This window comes from Muntiacus reevesi, chromosome 3 (genome assembly GCF_963930625.1).
Source record: "Muntiacus reevesi chromosome 3, mMunRee1.1, whole genome shotgun sequence".
Taxonomy (NCBI): Eukaryota; Metazoa; Chordata; class Mammalia; order Artiodactyla; family Cervidae; genus Muntiacus; species Muntiacus reevesi.
The window spans coordinates 247711841-247731004 of record NC_089251.1 but is presented as its reverse complement, the minus strand read 5'-3'; the positions used below and the strand labels follow the sequence as shown (position 1 = coordinate 247731004).

At 36.5% G+C, this 19164-nt stretch overlaps 1 protein-coding gene across 3 annotated transcripts in view; it reads left to right on the top strand.

Annotated features, from left to right (window-relative positions):
- Positions 1-19164, top strand: part of GPR155 (G protein-coupled receptor 155) — a 42949-nt gene that overhangs the window by 17308 nt on the left and 6477 nt on the right. For all 3 annotated transcript variants that reach the window (XM_065931781.1, XM_065931780.1, XM_065931782.1), the window contains 7 exons: positions 1200-1317; positions 5018-5102; positions 5195-5285; positions 6356-6566; positions 10290-10394; positions 14720-14856; positions 16348-16443. In XM_065931781.1, coding sequence (XP_065787853.1) covers positions 1200-1317; positions 5018-5102; positions 5195-5285; positions 6356-6566; positions 10290-10394; positions 14720-14856; positions 16348-16443 — 843 coding nt within the window. The remainder of the gene's footprint in view (positions 1-1199; positions 1318-5017; positions 5103-5194; positions 5286-6355; positions 6567-10289; positions 10395-14719; positions 14857-16347; positions 16444-19164) is intronic.

Sequence of the window (19164 nt, the reverse complement as noted above, 5' to 3'; positions counted from 1 at the left end):
GGACATGGGTTTGGGTGGACTCTGGGAGTTGGTAATGGACAGGGAGGCCTGGTGTGCTGCGCTCCATGGGGTCGCAAAGAGTCGGACACAACTGAACGACTGAACTGAACTGAACTGAACTGATACTGCTGTAGAGGAGAAAATTTCTTCATTGGGTTTTTCCAGTTATAAAATCAAAGTCTTTTTTTACCAAATGCAATCAGTTGTTGCAATTTGATTGTAATTAATTTATTCCTAATTTATTAAATATTGCAGTGGATCTTGCACTATATAAAGTTGAGGTTAACACAGTTGACCCTCCATATCCATAGGTTCCACACGGTCAGATTCAACCAACCACAGATTGAAAATATTCAGAAGAAAAATTTCCAGAAAGTTCCAAAAAAGCAAAACTTGAATTTACCATATGCCAACAACTATTTACATAGCATTAACATTGTATTTGGTATTATAAGTAATCTGTAGATTACTTAAAGTGTACAGAAACTTGTGGAACTCAAAACAGGGGCTATGTAACAACCTAGAAAGGTGGGATGGGGAGGAAGTGGGAGGGAGGTTCAGGAGGGAGAGGACATATGTATACCTATGGCTGATTCATGTTGATATTTGGCAGAAAACAACAAAATTCTGTAAAGCAATTATCCTTCAATTAAAAAAAATTTTTTTTAAGTATACAGGAAGATGTACATAGGTGGTATGCAAATACTATAGAATTTTGTATAAGGAATTTGAGTATCCTTGGATTTTGGTATCATCTGTCAAGGGATAAGGAGGGGTCCTAGAACCAATCCTCCATTGATAACTGTAATGTAATGATATTTGGTGGTAACTTTGCATTTTTTAATAGAAGTAATTGAATTATTAAAAATTTAACTTTCTTATTACTTTTCTAGCTAAATCTTTGCATGTCTCAAATTATACTGGAGAGAAGTTTAGCATTTTCTCTGTAAACCTTTACTAAATATAAGCTTAGGGTTTAGAATGTTGTCATTATCTATTGCAATTAAATATGTACATTGTTAAAGGTGCTGTATAAAAAGGTTTTTAGTCATAAAACTTACTGTTTTAGTATAACTAAAATGCAGTCATTACTCAGCAATAATTTTAAATGAATAATTATAGTTGCTGTGAATAAAACACATGAGTATGAGTCATGTGAGTATGACTGACTTTTTTTTCTTATCATTTTTTTTCTTCAGTCTATCGTCTGTGCTGGAATGATGATATGGAATTTTGTTAAAGAAAAAAATTTTGTTGGACAAATTCTGGTGTTTGTCTTATTGTACAGTTCCCTCTATAGCACCTACCTGTGGACAGGTAAGTTGGATCATGAGGAGAAATTTAGGGTCCCCCTCCTTTCCATCGCTTGCGGTTCCAGCTTCTAGTGATCTATTTTAAGTGCAGCAGTACAGAATTAGGGAATCTGCTCAGGCAGTTGTACTCACTAACTAGGCAGTCTGCAAAGCTGAGTTCTGCTTCCTAATCACTCCGTTTCTACCTGGGCTCAGATGGTTTCCAGTCACATGTCCTTGTCCTCAGGGCCTTGGGTTCTAGGCCACAGTCAGCAGAGCTCCCCTTTGAGCCATCGAGGGTGCAAGCACTGGAAGCAGGTAGGGAGAGAAGGAAAGGGCAGAGGGGGATGAGGATGTGAGCTGTGTACCAGAGCGCACTTAGAACCCAGCTGAACTGAATGAACAATAATTATCATTCTGCCCTAAGCAAATGACTTAACTTGCAGTCTCAGTTTCCTTATGTGTAAGCTTGGATTATCACACCTTACAGGGTTATTTTGAGAACTAAATTAAATGTGATGTTTATGCCTGGTACGTGGTAGGCATTCAACAAATTTAACTGTATTACTAAGTAGAGGGAAGAACAGTAATATAAGAACAAGAAAAACAAGTGATTAAAAGGGCATGGAAATAGAAGAATAGTCAGTAAGAAAAAACCATTTTTCATTTCAACTGGCTCCAAAAAGGATATTCAGAATGTTTTAGCACACTGCTCCTTTGAAGGAAAACATTAATTTGGGTGCACGCATTCTGGTATGTTTGTGAATTGGTCAGTCTGGCTGATTTGTAGTTATACCACAAATGCAAACCTGTAAAATGGCACATAAAAGGAAATTGTAGACTTGTTGTGCTAGTTATAGCCACTGTTAGGAGGCAGGTGTCGGGAAGTGGCTGGAGGGAATAGGCCTTTGATTTCATGCCTTCAGGATCAAAAGCAGGACCCATCTAAGTCAACAGCTTTTTGAAGTGAAGCAACAATGCGGTGAGGAATAACAAAATGAATTCAGTACAAACAGGAGGTTTGTACTTTTTTAAAGGCAAGTACATCTTGCATGGTGTAAGAGTTTTCATGAGCTGTCCAGTTAAAAGAGCCTAGAGATTATTTCCAAATACAGAAGAAACAACTTGATCTCAAATACTTAGGTTTATTAAAGCTAAATTTATAACAAGAATAAGAGAGCAGTAAAGAGCTCAGTTTATCAGAAAGCCCCAAGTTTCTCTGAAATCCTCTTCAAGCATGAATACCAAAATCTCCAAAGAAGCTGCTCTGAATTTCCTGAACCCAATGAAGGTGCCCTTTAACCTTGAGATTATTATAACAGAATTTTGGATCTAAAAGGTCATTTAAAATCATTTTGTTCAGCCATTTTCAGTTTTATTCATTTGCAAACCATCCTCATGAATTTTGCCATATCTGCATACCACTTGTCCTTTCTTTCCCCCTTAAAATTAACTTATTTTTTTAACATTACAAATTTAGCCGTATCTCAGTAAAATCCCAGGTTTTATGTGTGTGTTAAAATTTTTTCAAGTATGTGTTAAACATAATTAGTAAAAAAAAAAAAAAAAATGTTCATCCTTGTGCCAACTACAGTCTTCTTGCTTTTGGTAACACCAGTCTAGTTTAAATCTTTGATTTTGCAAATGAGGAAATTAAGGCCCAAAGAGTTTAACTGATTCAGGCAAGAGCTCTCATAGCTTCAAGAGTGAGACATCCAGGCCTAGACTGAGCCTTTTTTTCATTTGTTATATTTTCACAAGGCAGGAATAAAATGATAAACATTAGAATTTTCATGAGTCCCCTCACTGTTGTAACACAGTTGGCACGCCTTTGTGATTGGTTACTTATTTCCCTGGCACCTTAAGCCTGAAACAGTAGAGGATACAAATGCATTGGGAGAAGCACTGGTATGATCTTATCTCTTGAACTTGAGAACTGAGTGGGTCCCCTATACAGAAAAACAGTTCTCAAGGAGCTCAGTGTTGATTTGTATTGTTGCTAGCACAGTGTTACTTAATCTGTATAATCTTAAATCTAGGTGTGAATTCCTTGTCGTTCAGTTGCTAAGTCGTGTCCAACTGTTTGTTACCCCATGAACCCCAGCACTTCAGACTTCCCTGTCCTTCACTATCTCCCAGAGTTTTCTCTAACTCATGTCCATTGAGTCAGTGATGCCATCCAATCATTTTATCCTCTGTCATGCCCTTCTCCTCCTGCCCTCAATCTTTCCCAACATCAGGGTCTTTTCCAGTGAGTCAGCTCTTTGCATCAGCTGGTTGGACTTTATAGACAGCTAATATACAATTTTAAAGCCAAAGCAAATTCATTAGATTTAGACAAAAGTACAAGCTCAGTAAGTAATTAGCAACATTAATTGACATGACAAAGGATCTTATTTTGCTAATCTGAATCACAGCTTGAAATGTAAAATTAAACTCACTTCTCTGCTAGGGGTTTTTTGGGGGTTTTTTTTTGGCCTACCTTTCCTTTGATGTGTGGGTTTATGACCAGGTTATCTCACTGCTTTTCCCTCTTCAGACTACCACAGAACGTTGATTTGAACTGTGTTGTGGTATCATTTGGCCTTCACTTGGCTCAAACCTCATATAAAACCAGATATAAACCCTGAAATAACGAGAGTGTGCTTTGGTTATAAGATGGTCACCCAGATGGTTACCACTGCAAATAAACCAAAAAGACCTAACATTTCTCATAGAAATTTCCAGATCCCTATGGGTCAACAGACTTGAGTTTTAGAAACACTGAACAGAGCTGAAGGACTTAACCTTCTGTCAGAAGACTGGGTTTCTAGTCTAGCTCTGCCCTCTGCTGGCTGTGTGGCTTGGGCAAACCGTTGTTTACACAGCTATAATATAAAGGCATTAATTTAAGACAGTGGTCCCTGCCAACCCTAAAGTTCTAAGCTTCTATAGCTGTGTAAAATTTATTAAATAAGATGTTACTTCTATAAATAATTGGGTATAAAGTATAAGGAAAACTCATGAAATATTTGTTTTAAAACATCTGTCCAAATGTTTAAAACATTTGTTTCTGTATTAAGTTTATATTAAGGCCCATCATTTAGACTTGGTGAGTTTTCCAAAAACAAACCTTTGTGAGAATTGCCTATACTTTCTTAGAAACAGCAGAACGGGGGTGCTTTTATTTTTAGAATTGTTCTGTATCCAGTTAAAAAAAATTTTTTTTTTTTTTTCCCGCAAATACACTTCAACTCCAAACACGTGAGTCAAAAGAACAAAATGGGGACATCCCTGGCGGTCCAGTGGTTAAGACTTTGCTCCCCAGTGCAGGGGGCACAGGTTCGATCCCTGGTCGGGGAGCTAAGAACCCACATGCCTGGCGGCCAAAAACCAAAACATGAAACGGAAACAGTATTGTAACAAATTCAATAAAGACTTTAAAAGTGGTCCACATAAAAAAAAAAAAATCTTAAAAAAGAACAAAATGATTTGGGCTTTTTGAAAAAGTCCTCATGTATGAAACAAGAAGATTTTAGTAAAGAGGCAATATAGGAGGGAAAACAAATGATTTTGAATTAAGAAAACTTGCTTCAAAATATTGGGAAAAGCATTTATTTAGAAGGAGTAAATTCTAGGGCAAGAACTACAGACTACTGTTGAAATAAGCTTGGTTAAAGTTCCATGAAGTCTGATCAACATCGAGAGTAATCACCTATCTTTTAATCTCTATTTCTTATTCTTAGGCCTTCTAGCAATTTCTTTGTTTCTTTTGAAAAAGAGAGAAAGGGTACAAATTCCTGTTGGAATCATCATAATATCTGGCTGGGGGTAAGTTGGTAGCTTTCTGTTTGCTTACCTGATTCCACAAACACAGTTACTATTCATTCTCTCTCTCTCTCTCTAAACTCTCATTATTGTAGGATTCCTGCTCTCCTTGTTGGTGTTCTTTTGATAACTGGAAAACATAATGGAGAAAGCATTGACTCAGCCTTCTTTTATGGAAAAGAGCAGGTGAGAAGAGTTTATTAACAGTTCTGTTCTTGAGACTGTCTCTTTTTAGCTGCTTAATGTGTTTTGCTATACTTACATTGAAATTAATTTTGAAAATTTATTCCAATATCACACTGGTGATCCTATGTCATTTTGTTAACTTCCACCTCAAAATGTGATTAATATTTTGCATGTCTATAAAAAAGAAAATGAAATAAAAAAACAAAAAACAAAAATGATTTTATATACCTGTCTGTTTTGGGGCTTCACTGGTGGCTCAGATAGTAAAGAATCTCCCTGCAATGCAGGGGACTCAGGTTCTATCTGTGGGTCAGAAAGATCCCCTGGAGAAGGGAATGGCAACCCACTCCAGTATTCTTGCCTGGAGAATTCCATGGACATTGGAACCTGGTGGGCTACAGTCCATGAACTTACAAAGAATCAGATACAACTGAGCAACTAACACATAAGTCTTTTTTAGCTGAAGATTATAAGTATTAGCTGTAAATACTTATCTTTAGTATTATCACCATAATAAGGTCTCTAGTTAAAGTACACTTGAGCTATGTATTACAGCAAACAAAAACTCTGATGTGAAGAAAAAGTCTGTACGTGCTCAGACAGTAAAGAATCTCCCTGCAGTGCGGGAGACCCAGGTTTGACCCCTAGGTCAGGAAGATCCCCTGGAGAAGAGAATGGCTACCCAGTCCAGTATTCTTGCTGGAAGAATTTCATGGACAGAGGAGCCTGGCAGGCTACAGTTCATGGGATCATAAATAGTCGAACACAACTGAGCGACTATCACTTTCACTTACTTTAGATTACTTGTAGAGTAAACCAACGACATGATACATAATGAAAAGAACATTTTAACATTTAACCTCATTTGATTAGAGACAAGCCCTAATTTCTCTGTAAGTACTTTACATTCCTTCCATATTCTTCCTCTTTTTTAAGAACCACTGATATAGAGCATTTATAGCTATCGAGATCATGCATTTTCCACCAAAAAAGTGCCCCTAAGTCATCTACTAAGATTATCAAGCTGGGATTGTGAGAAGTGGCCTAACATCTCTTTGCAATGTTGGCAGATGATCATCACGGCAGTTACCCTGTTCTGCAGCATTGTGATAGCTGGCATATCACTCATGTGTATGAACCGCACCTCCCAAGCGGGACGTTATGAAGGTTTCGACCAGTCTCAGGACCACAAAGCAGCAGAGCCAGGAAACACGGCTTTTGAGGACAGTCCTGCGCCAATGAATGAACCTGAATGTTTTACAAGTTCTGTCCCAGAAACAAGTATGATCCTTAAATATAGAGAAACTTTTATATGCCTATATAGCATGTACTCTAAATGTTTTGTTTAAGGGAACTTCCTTGAATTATCTTCAATATCACAGGTATTTGTAAAATGGGGAACTTGAATCATAGTCAATAATAGAGCTTACAAGTTCATTTATTAGATTATTGTTTATAAATCTTTTATGAGGATAATCTTTTGTGAGAATAAGTCTAATCCTCAGACATCTTTGGGCCTGAGAGTTTAGAGAAGAATTAACAACTGTGGGAAGGCTCTTTCTATGAAACTAAACATCTATGTTTGTTAACAACAATGTATCAAGCAAGCACCATCAATAAAATGAACTAAAGAGGCTTAATTGAAGCAGGGTTAATGGTAAGTGTTAGGAGCTGGCAAACTGCAGTCTGCCACCTGTTTATGTATGGCCCCAAACCTAAGAATAACTTTTATGTTTTTAAAGGGTTGAAGAAAAAATTTTAAAAGACAAACATTTTATGACACTTGAAAGTTATATGAAATTTAAATTTGTGTCTATTACATGTTATTGAAACACAGACATGCTCATTTACTTCTGTATTGTCTGTGGATGCTTTCATGCTGTATTGGCAGAGTTGAGTCATTCAACAGATACCCAATGGACTGCAAAGCCTAAAATATTTATTTATAGTGAACATATGTCCCTATGTGAAAATATGACCCTAACCGGTGACTTTTTTAATGTGTTAACAGTTGTTATGGGGTTTGCCTCAATTTATGAAGGGAATTCAGCAATAGAGTTTGCATTTTGGATTCATTGGTGCGTGCAGAGATTTCATAGACATAGACTGTTGTGGTGGGAAGTGTAAATGATGGCCTCTATTTTGTTAAGAGTTTGTAGAGTAGAGAGATGCCTGACCTTAAAACTATTAGTTGTAAATAGCGATAAGTAGAGAAGAAAGAGAAAAGGTTTAGAAAAAACATTTTAACTGTCTTAAAAGGAAGAAGATCCCACCAATCTCACTGCTTATATTGTCTACCTCCCTCCCTTCCATCCTTCATCATCCCAAACTGGAGGTAGATAGGACGGGAGGTAAAAACAGGGATATGGAACCAGTCTGCCTGGGTTCAAGTCTGACTCTCGAACTTTATTATTTGGTCTTAGGCAAGTTTCCTGTGCCTTGGTTTCTGTATCTGATGCTGATAACACCTGCTACACAGGACTGTGGGGTCCCACTACATAGGGCTGTATTTAGCCAACTAGTGATTTACATTAACCCTGCTTCAATCAGGCCTCCTTTAGTTCATTTTATTGGTGGTGTTCACTAATTTCTTTGTAGGATCCTTTGTGATTATAGCATCAGAATTTCATTCTTTTGAGTCCTCTTGACTTTTTTCCCTTTGAAAATGGAAATTTAAGGATTATGGGTATGTGTTCACTAAAATTTTAAAAGCCACTTTTCTGACATCTAGAGTACTTTTCTGATCATGCCCAGCATCCTTTCCTCCCTTGCCTTCTTTGTGGACTCTTACATTTATCCTATAAATCAATCTACTGTATGTTTTCAGACAGGTTATAAAGACCATTCACCACTCTCTACGTCGTCTTCTCCTGCGAGTGTTTTAGAACTGTCCACCAAAGCCCTGCGAATGTGTGCGGAGAGTCCTAAACTAAGTGTCTTAAGCCCAGAGACTTTTGCTGCTGTCCTTACTGTCCTTTAAAAATAGCAAATAAACAGTATCATAGATATTCTTTAAACCCTGTCATCATCATCTCCAGCAGGATAACTAACTGGCACCTTTGATATAAATAAATAATCAGAAGACAGTTATGGCTTATCTCAATAGAAAACCTTCTGTAATGTTTATACCTCTCTCTCCTCTTATCTCACTGCTTTATAATTGCTTTTTAAATTATCAGTATAATCCACTAGACCATAAGTGCTGTGACTGACTTGCCCACCATTGTAGCCTCAGCACCTAGCATGGTATCAGGTTTCCTATATATGTTTAATAATATTTGTTAAATGAATGGATAGATGGATGGGTTGATAAGATATGACGTGATTTTCTGAAGCTCCCCTGAAAACTGCTTTGGCAGAGTTATTGCTTATTTGCCTATTCACCCATGTTACCAGGAAAAAGGTTTTTAAACCTGTCTGGTTATTTTCCTTCCCTAAAGTCTGCTCTTTTCTGCTTTGCTAATCGTATTAATACATAGTACATTAGATGTCCAGCATGGCCTCCCCAAATCTCAGTAATCCAGAATAGTTCACTCCCCTCTGCCCCTTGCTACATATTTGTCAGAGACACATGACTTGCTTATAAGTGTGGAATTATAATTGAAAGGAAAATTAACCTACTTTAATATGAGATCAAAGGTTCAGTTAATAAAAGAGAAGGCCATATAATCTCTCTTATATGTGGAATCTTTGTGGGGGGGGAGCTCATAGATACTGAGAACAAGACTGGTAGTTGCCAGAGGGGAGGAGTAGAGGGTAGGAGAAATGGATGAAGGAGGTCAAAGGGTAGAATGAAAAGATAATAAATAAGTGTGGTGTATTACTGAGCAACAAACAAACATACTCACATAAATAAGAAGGCTCATGTTTGAAGGGAAAAACTGCTATATGTGTTTGTTCACTACACATGTGTCCTTGGAATGGGCTGGCTTTATGTATCTGTTTTCTTAACAATTTATCTTAGTGGATTTAAGCCTTCAAGTTTCTGAAGATAAGAGGCAGGGCCAGATGATTTCTGTGTTTTCTTTTCAATTATTCTGTGGCATCATTATCTTAAATTTAGAAAGACATCTGCAGTAGTTTTATTATAGATGATAGTTTTTATACTTTGAAATCTTTATTTTTAATGACACTACTGAAAAATTAGAGCATATATCAGTGAAAGTTTCAGCCTATGAATTATGCCTTTTTAGTACATTAATACAGTTTATCACTGAAGTTATTCTATTATAACCCATATCAAGGAGCACCGTGATGCTCCTTGTCCATGTATGTGTATAATGTTTTAAAGGACCCTATGCAGTTCTCTGACTATACAAAGTAAAATTACAGCCCTACAGTAGGTGTCTCAGTGTGACTTCTATAAACCAATCTACCTAAAAACCAGCAAGAGAGTTTCAGCAGTATATATCTAAAAATAAAAAAGAATCCAATTGCTTTTACTGCATCTTCTAAACTGGTGGGAGACATGTTCTTGAGAGAAGTTGAGTTCTGAGCTAAACTTAGAAGAAAAGAGGGTTTGGGTGAATTCTGTGTCAAACTAGAATTCATCCAAGGAGTAGTGAAATCAAAGTTATATTTGAGGAAAGTGGTCAAATTCTTATTTCCCAAAACACAGTGGAAACTAATAATATAGCATGGATAAAAACATTTTCCTTAAAAAAAACTTATTATGGGACTTCCCTGGTGTTCCAAAAAAGATAGCAGCTGGAGAACAAACAAAAACATTTTCTTTGTCTTATACAAAGAGGCGGCAATATGTAAGGGGCTGATCCTTTGTCTGACACTCCTTAAATGTTAATTTCTATATAAGCACATTTAAGTACTTTTTGATAGATACCCATACATTGAGGCTGTATGGAAAATTCCTGTGTGTATATAAATGAATCGGGATTTGTTGTGTTTTTGGGGGCGGGGGTGTTTTGTTTTATTTGGCATCTCTCTACATTGTCCATTTTTTTGTGATTGGACTCTCCCATCATAACCTATATTTTATCTATATAGGTTGCTGCTCCTGCTCTATGGAAAATGGTGAATTACGCTGCCCATCCGTGGAACCAGTAGCAGACATAACCACCAGTGGGTCTGTGAATCCTTCATTTGAGAAAAGTAAGTGCCTCTAGGCTATGAGGATGAGCCTAAGGAACAAAAGATTTTTTAATCTTATGCCTTAAAAGAACTCTACATAGAATTTATATAGAAGCTCCACTGTTTGAGAATATTCTCATAAGATGGAAGAAAGTGCAAATAGTACAATAATCGTGCATAGATAGAGCATTCATTATTTTTTTTTTTATTTGCATGGAAATTCTCCAGTAAATTCAACCCAAGTAATAATTCCAAGAAGTTTGCCCTAAGGATTATTATTTTCTCTTTGGCATCTCATTTTAGAAGCTGAGACTTTTCCCCACTCCATTCCCCCAGGGCCAGGACTAGTTAGTTAGTGTTTAATTACATTTTGAATCCATATGCTTTAAAACATGCCCTTTCTTATAAAATAATAAAAATCTTTAAAAGTAATAAACTTTTGACGTATAGACTAACAGACTGAATCACATTTATGGTCTGAATTTCAAATTATTTAAAACAACTGAATATATGTAAATTGCAATGTACCTTCAGTCAATTATGCCTATTTTAAAAAATCAAAGTAGAAAGAGAAACCCCCAAAAGTCCTCTTTATGATGGAGCATGTCAGCTGTTTTGATGCCAAATGTTTTTTTTTTTCAAATGTTTTTATATTTTAAAAATGTTATGAATATTATAAGAAATGATGCATGCTAATCACTTGGCACAGTGAGTAATGTACAAACTAAATGCTTATTAAACATGGAAGCAGGGACTTCCCTGGTGACCTAGTGGTTAGAATTCTAGCCATTCACTATGGTGGCCCAGGTTCAATCCCTGGTCTGGGAAGATCCCACAAGCTGTGCAGTGTGGCCAAAAATAAATAAATAAAATTTTAAAATAAGCATAGAAGCAGCAGCAATTGTTGTAGTTATTGTTCGGGCAGATATTGAGCCTTCACTTACATTCAGCAGGAAACCTCTCTTGGTATCCACTTACAGGTGTTTCAAGTTTTATTTGTGTGCCCCTTTTCTAATGCTAATATTTCTTTACATCAGGATTCCCAAGGCTTTACTCCTTATTTTTTTCCTTCCTACACAATATACCTAATAGTAAAGTCCATTGACAAATTCAACATGTGATTTGATTCATCAACCCCAGATGGGTTTTTTTTGCCCCCAGAATCCCGTTACAATTTGCTTATTTCATTTTCCCATTAATATGCTGATTCCTGAAAAAACCTTCTAAATACAGGAGCTTCTTAGATTTTCTGATCATATTTTATGAAAATAAATATTGCAATATGTAAAAATGCAGATAAAAGATAGTAAAATGGATTTTATGCATTTTTATAATATTTGAACATAATATTTTAAGACCAAGTTTATTATATACACGGCTAGAATTTTTCTACACCAAGATAACACAAAAAATTGTTATAAAACAGGATCATACTACATAAACAGTTCGGCAACCTACTTTCTTTTTGCTTTTTTTTTTCCATTTATTTTTATTAGTTGGAGGCTAATTACTTTACAATATTGTAGTGGTTTTTGCCATACATTGACATGAATCAGCCATGGATTTACATGTGTTCCCCATCCCAATCCCCCCTCCCACCTCCCTCTCCACCCGATCCCTCTGGGTCTTCCCAGTGCACCAGCCCCAAGCACTTGTCTCATGCATCCAACCTGGGCTGGTGATCTGTTTCACCCTTGATAATATACATGTTTCGATGCTGTTCTCTCGAAACATCCCACCCTCGCCTTCTCCCACAGAGTCCAAAAGTCTGTTCTGTACATATGTGTCTCTTTTTCTGTTTTGCATATAGGGTTATTGTTACCATCTTTCTAAATTACATATATATGTGTTAGTATACTGTATTGGTCTTTATCTTTCTGGCTTACTTCACTCTGTATAATGGGCTCCAGTTTCATCCATCTCATTAGAACTGATATAAATGAATTCTTTTTAATGGCTGAATAATATTCCATGGTATATATGTACCACAGCTTCCTTATCCATTCATCTGCTGATGGGCAACTAGGTTGCTTCCATGTCCTAGCTATTATAAACAGTGCTGTGATGAACATTGGGGTGCATGTGTCTCTTTCAGATCTGGTTTCCTCGTTGTGTATGCCCAGAAGTGGGATTGCTGGGTCATATGGCAGTTCTAGTTCCAGTTTTTAAAGAAATCTCCACACTGTTCTCCATAGCAGCTGTACTAGTTTGCATTCCCACCAACAGTGTAAGAGGGTTCCCTTTTCTCCACACCCTCTCCAGAACTTATTGCTTGTAGACTTTTGGATAGCAGCCATTCTGACTGGCATGTAATGGTACCTCATTGTGGTTTTGATTTGCATTTCTCTGATAATGAGTGATGTTGAGCATCTTTTCATGTGTTTGTTAGCCATCTGTATGTCTTCTTTGGAGAAATGTCTGTTTAGTTCTTTGGCCCATTTTTTTTTTTTTTTAATTTTTATTTTTCAGTGGGTTTTGTCATACATTGATATGAATCAGCCATAGAGTTACACGTATTCCCCATCCCGGTCCCCCATCCCACCTCCCTCTCCACCCAATTCCTCTGGATCTTCCCAGCCCAACAGGCCAGAGCACTTGATTCATGTTTGGCCCATTTTTTGATTGGGTCCTTTATTTTTCTGGCATTGAGCTTCAGGAGTTGCTTGTATATTTTTGAGATTAATCCTTTGTCTGTTGCTTCATTTGCTATTATTTTCTCCCAATCTGAGGGCTGTCTTTTCACCTTGCTTATAGTTTCCTTTGTTGTGCAAAAGCTTTTAAGTTTCATTAGGTCCCATTTGTTTATTTTTGCTTTTATTTCCAATATTCTGGGAGGTGGGTCATAGAGGATCCTGCTGTGATTTATGTCGGAGAGTGTTTTGCTTATGTTCTCCTGTAGGAGTTTTATAGTTTCTGGTCTTACATTTAGATCTTTAATCCATTTTGAGTTTATTTTTGTGTATGGTGTTAGAAAGTGTTCTAGTTTCATTCTTTTACAAGTGGTTGACCAGTTTTCCCACCACCACTTGTTAAAGAGGTTGTCTTTTTTCCATTGTATATTCTTGTCACCTTTGTCAAAGATAAGGTGTCCATAGGTTCGTGAATTTATCTCTGAGCTTTCTATTCTGTTCCATTGATCTATATTTCTGTCTTTGTGCCAGTACCATACTGTCTTAATGACTGTGGCTTTGTAGTATAGTCTGAAGTCAATTGATTCTTCCAGTTCCATTCTTCTTTCTCAAGATTACTTTGACTATTTGGGGTTTTTTGTGTTTCCATACAAACTGTGAAATTATTTGTTCTCGTTCTGTGAAAAATACCGTTGGTAGCTTGATAAGGATTGCATTGAATCTATAGATTGCTTTGGGTAGTATAGGCATTTTCACAATATTGATTCTTCCAATTCATGAACACGGTATATTTCTCCATCTGTTTGTGTCCTCTTTGATTTCTTTCATCAGTGTTTTATAGTCTTCTATGTATAGATCTTTTTTTTCTTTAGGTAGATATACTCCTAAGTACATAAAGTTTGGCAACCTACTTTCTTTTTGCTTTTAACCTTTTTTTGTGTGTGAACTTTCATCCATGCCATTAGCTATTATATCATACCATGTTTAATGCTTGTATATATTCTTTTCTAAAAAGAGGCTTTAGGAAATACAATTTTTGTAAGCTTGAAGGTAAGAGCTGTAAAATTGTGTTTTTTAAGCCCTGACTTTTTGTAATAAGACTGTATGTTAGACTAGCATCTGTTTTGTAAAAATGTTTTCTTCTACTTTTGATGCCATTGATAGAGTGGAGCTGAGGTAGGAGAATAAAGGTTTCTTGTGAAAGGCTTCTCACTTTTCTGCCAAAGAAAAGTCATGCTTATGATTTGGACTTGCTTCCATATGCAAACAGAACAAAGTGTATAATATTTTTTACTTGGTTCCTTAAAGGTCTTTTCTAAGCAAATGCTAAAGTCTTTAACGAAAGGCAAGTGGTAAATTTGCTTTGCTGTTAGCCAATATAGGATATTCATACCAAGAGGTAGATTTATATAACAGGAGAAACTTGTTATTAAATTAGCCTTAAAAATTTGTGTGTGCATGTGTGTGTGTTACACTGTTAAATAATGTAGAAGGGAACTATTGCATATACTTGTATTTTTTGGATAAAAACACTCTACAAGTAGAACTCTCCTAAAACAACATGAAGGAGCCTTTTTAGATTTCATCTAAAATAATATACTGATTCCGAGCTGAGAATGTGCATATGTAGTGGTTTGCTTAGGAAGTCATTATGAATTTAAAATGCATTCAAATAAAAAGCTCTGATTACAAATTGTTGTGCTTACTGTTTTATAGATGAACATTGTGTGAGCCGCTGTAACTCCCAGAGTTGCATATTAGCCCAGGAAGAGGAGCAGTATCTACACAGTGGAGACCAGCAACTGACTCGACATGTGTTGCTGTGTTTACTTCTCATTATTGGCCTGTTTGCTGTAAATGTTTTTCTGATTTTGTTTGGGAGCCATTTCTTTAAATGTTTGACAAAAGTTTTTTCCAGGCATCTGGGAGAAACTTGGTTGCTCCTTCCCAGGGGAGTCACAGCACGAGCATCTCCTAATCGTGAGCTAACGTTTTGGGAGGGAGAAGAATGAGTAATTCACATTACTCTGTTGCTTAAGTGCTTCAGTAACTCATTTTGCTTTGAATATTTACTCATCCTATGCTCTGAACCTAGAATTTGGGGTAAACCAGTTAACTCCGTGATGTATATAGGGATACTTAGTCCTAAGTTATTCCTTGACTCACTTCAGTAGATTAATGTCTACATGGTCTCTCAGGAGACAGTCCTCAGATAAATAAACTTTTAAAAATAATTTTACATTATGAAAATAATACAAGCATTTCATACAATGGATACCATAGAGAAAAGAGGGAAAATATCCATCATACTACTACCTTCTCTTTTTTAATATTTTTTTCATGGTTCTAATAATACGTACAGATTTATGTCCTGCTTTGTGACTTATGTAAAGCATTTCCATGTTGCTGCAAAAGTGTTCTAATTGTTACTTTAAATAACTCCTCAATAAACTATAGAGGATATGCATTACAGTTCACTCAATCATTTTCTTATGGATTGTTCCTAGTTTTTTAGAATTCTCTAATAAACATCTGCATGCAGTATATTTCCTTATCATAGATTCTCAAAAGTTGGAAAAACTGGATTAAATAGTATAAATTTTTTTGTGTCTTTGGATGCATTCTACTAAGTTGTTTTCCAAAGAAGCAGTATAGGTTTGTTAAGTACTCTCACCAGCATTGACTATTATAAATTTTTTACTTGATAATTTTATAAGTGAAATATAGCATTTCATTTTTAAATGCATTTCTTTGATTATCAAAGCATTTTTAAAAATTAGTTTTAAGTCTTCTTTTGTGAATTACTAGTTATTATATAATTCTTTGTGATAGTTCAAGTGTAACTAGCCTAGTGATAGGCAATGGACCATATAACCTATAAAGAAACTCTCTTACACTTTTCACACTGCGGCGCTCACTACATAGAATCATATCAGCCAGCACCATTTTAGCTGCTGTTTAAGAACAAAAATCAAAAATGAAGAAATGCTGCCAAGAATTGCTGCTCGGTGATGTGATTGTTTTCACTGTGTAAAGCTAATTTTAAAATCAGACCTGTCTTAGGCTAGTTGAAGTCCTGATGTATTATGTAAGCTTCTGTATTGTGGCTCATGTCTTCTTTCTTCAAATCTGATCAGAATAGATGCTGTTTGAATGACATCTGTCAAGAAGAGAGGTTTAAACCTCTTGTTTGAAAGACAAAGCCTCTGTATTCTCTTGGTGTTTTTCCCTTTAGTCCTTTTCTTCCTAATTATTAAGTAGATAAATTATTGTACTATGTTCTGGATAGAGAGAAACGATCAGCTCGCTTCATTTTAAAGTCCTATTTTCCCCTTCCTTCACAGAATCTTTCCAGTTGTTTATGGTGGCTATTCAACCAAGAGCCTGGGAGACTATATGTTGAGTTACAGTTTTTCTGTGCTGTGTTTAACTTTGGCCAGGTATTTATTTACTGAGAACTTTGAGGAGTTTCTGTTTTGCTGGATGGTTTGATTGGGAGGTGGTGGTACGGATGTTGTTGTTTTCTTCTAAATCAAAAGGGTTTAGTTTGTTTGCCAGCTGCTGGTATGCGTGACAGCTGACAGCTGCTGCCTATCTCCTAGTAGAGATGAATTATTATATTGGTTAAAGTCATCAAAATGCACACTGAGTGTTTCAGTCAGAAATACCAAATAGTTTTTTTGCTTTGGTTTTGAGATAAAGGATGGTAATTTAAGCAGGGACAAGATGTTCCAAGTTCTTTTTAAACTTCATTGTGGCCTTAATAAGTTACTTTGGGAAAATGACTTAACTTCTCTGAGCCTTTAGCTTAGTCACTTATTTAAATGCAGAACACTTCATTTACATTTGGTATTTCTTGAACTATAGGTACTTGTATCTTTTTAAAAAAAATCACATGGCATATAAAGAAAATTTGACCAAGGATCGTAGATATGATTCCTTCAGAGTCTACCATATGCCAAACATTTTAAGCATTTTACATTAATTATTTCATTTAAACATCACAATAATATCTGCAAAGTAGACTCTTACCCCCCAGTTTAAAAACTAGAAATTAAAATTCCATTGAAGATTTAGAAATAAATGAAGGTGTCCTTGGTGGTTCAGTGGTTGAGAATACGCCTGCCAGTGCAGGGGACACAGGTTTGATCACTGGTCCGGGAAGATCCCACATACATCAGGGCAGCTAAGCCCGCATGCCCTAGAGCTTGGGCTCTGCAAGAAGAGAAACCCTGCAATGAGAAGCCCTAGAACCACAACTACAGAGTAGGCCCCGCTCACTACAGCTAGAGAAAGCCTCTGCGTAGCAAAGAGGACCCAGAGCAGCCAGATATAAATAAATAAGTAAATATTTTAAAAAGAATAAATGATATTTTGTATACTGGGAAAATATTTTTTATGTGAAAATTAGAAATTTTTATTCCACTTCAGTACCCTACTTTTTAATTAGAGAATATTAGTCCCCAGATTAAGTATCAGGTTGAAAAAATGCAGTACTTGAAATCACTGGGTGTGCGTATTAAACCTGGAATAATTGGCCATATGACTTAGTTAACATGTATTAGTATATAACATGTATATTTAGACAGAAGAGTGACCTATCCATTAATTATAGACAGACATGAGCATGCTAAGGACTCCTTGATGTCCACCTCACTTTGTGATACTGTTTACGATCTGAACTATAAAATACCAGGTTGAAAAATCATAGTCTTACTCAGTATCTTGCATTCAGAAAGTCCACTCCAAGTTGAGCCATTTCAGGACTGGGACTCACAGAGCTTCACAAACAGAAGCTAATGCCAGGAATGTTGCGTTTGAAATACGGCCCCCACAGCTTATGGCTGAAGTGCTTCAAAGAAGGGAGAGAGATACAGAACCTGCTCCCATTCCATTTTCCTCTTGGGGAGATGTGGTAGTAAGATCATTCCTTTCTGGTAGTTTATAATGTGAAGTGAAGACAGATAGATTCTTCATGTCACTGCATTCTTCATCTCACCCACGCCAACCTGCACTAACACCCTTACCCTGCTGTGCCTGACAGATGGCAGTTTCCAGCCTCCCATCCTCCCAGGCAGTCCTGATCGTCTTGCTGTGTGGCTAATATCTGGTGCTAGTTTGCCTCATTATGCCCAAATTCTTCAAACTCTTTCCCTAAGCAGTAGCCAATTTCATTTCACATAAATTTTGTTCAGTTACTTCATTTTAATCAGACACTATAGCAGTTGTTAATTCTATTGTCTCTGAAGTTTTAACAGAAAAATAATAAAGAAGTACTTAAGCGTAATGGGAGATATTTTACTTTCTTTTTAGAAAGGGGGAAAAAAGATACACAGCCCTTAAATGTTTTCATTTTTCTCCAGTAAGCTAGCTTGCTAGTGTGGTTGCTCAGCACTCATATCACCCATCATAATTAGCAGGAAAGATGATTGGGAAGAGGCAGCCAAGTAGCATAAAACCATCTCTCAGTATCCAAGGGGGATTGGCACCAGGACACACCCTTAGGTACCAAAATCCATGGATGTTCAAGTCCCTTATATAAAATGGCATAGTATTTGCATATAACCTATGTACATCCTCCCATTTACTTTATTTATTTATTTTTTTTGGCAGTTTCCAAGTCATTTTATTCAGAATTTTGTGTTTGTTTCCTGAATCAATAAATACTATACAAAATAATGTAAAAATGGCTATCATTTTCTCTCCCCTGCTCACGCCACCTGGGGACAATCCCCTGGGCTACCTAGCTCAGGGGTTCACCCTCCAGATTTGGTCCAGCAGATGAGGTGGAGCAAAATTGTAGCCCCTACTGAATGAATGTTTTCAGAGGAATTCAGCTGGGGTAGGAGAGCCTCTAGGGTTTGGAGGTTGACTAGGTTAGGGAAATGGACTCCCATTTACTTTAAATCATCTCTAAGTTATTTATAACACCTAGTACAATGTAATTGCTATGTAAATAGTTGTCAGTACACAGCAAATTCAACTTTTGCTCTCTGGAACTCTGTGGAACTTTTTTCCCAAATATTTTTGACCCACAGTGGGTAGAATCCATAGATGCAGAACCTGTGGATACAGAGGATCAACTGTACCTGCCATCAGGCACTTAACTTTATAGAGAGTCTGCCTGTGTGTTCTATTTAAAATGTTGCTGTAATCACCAG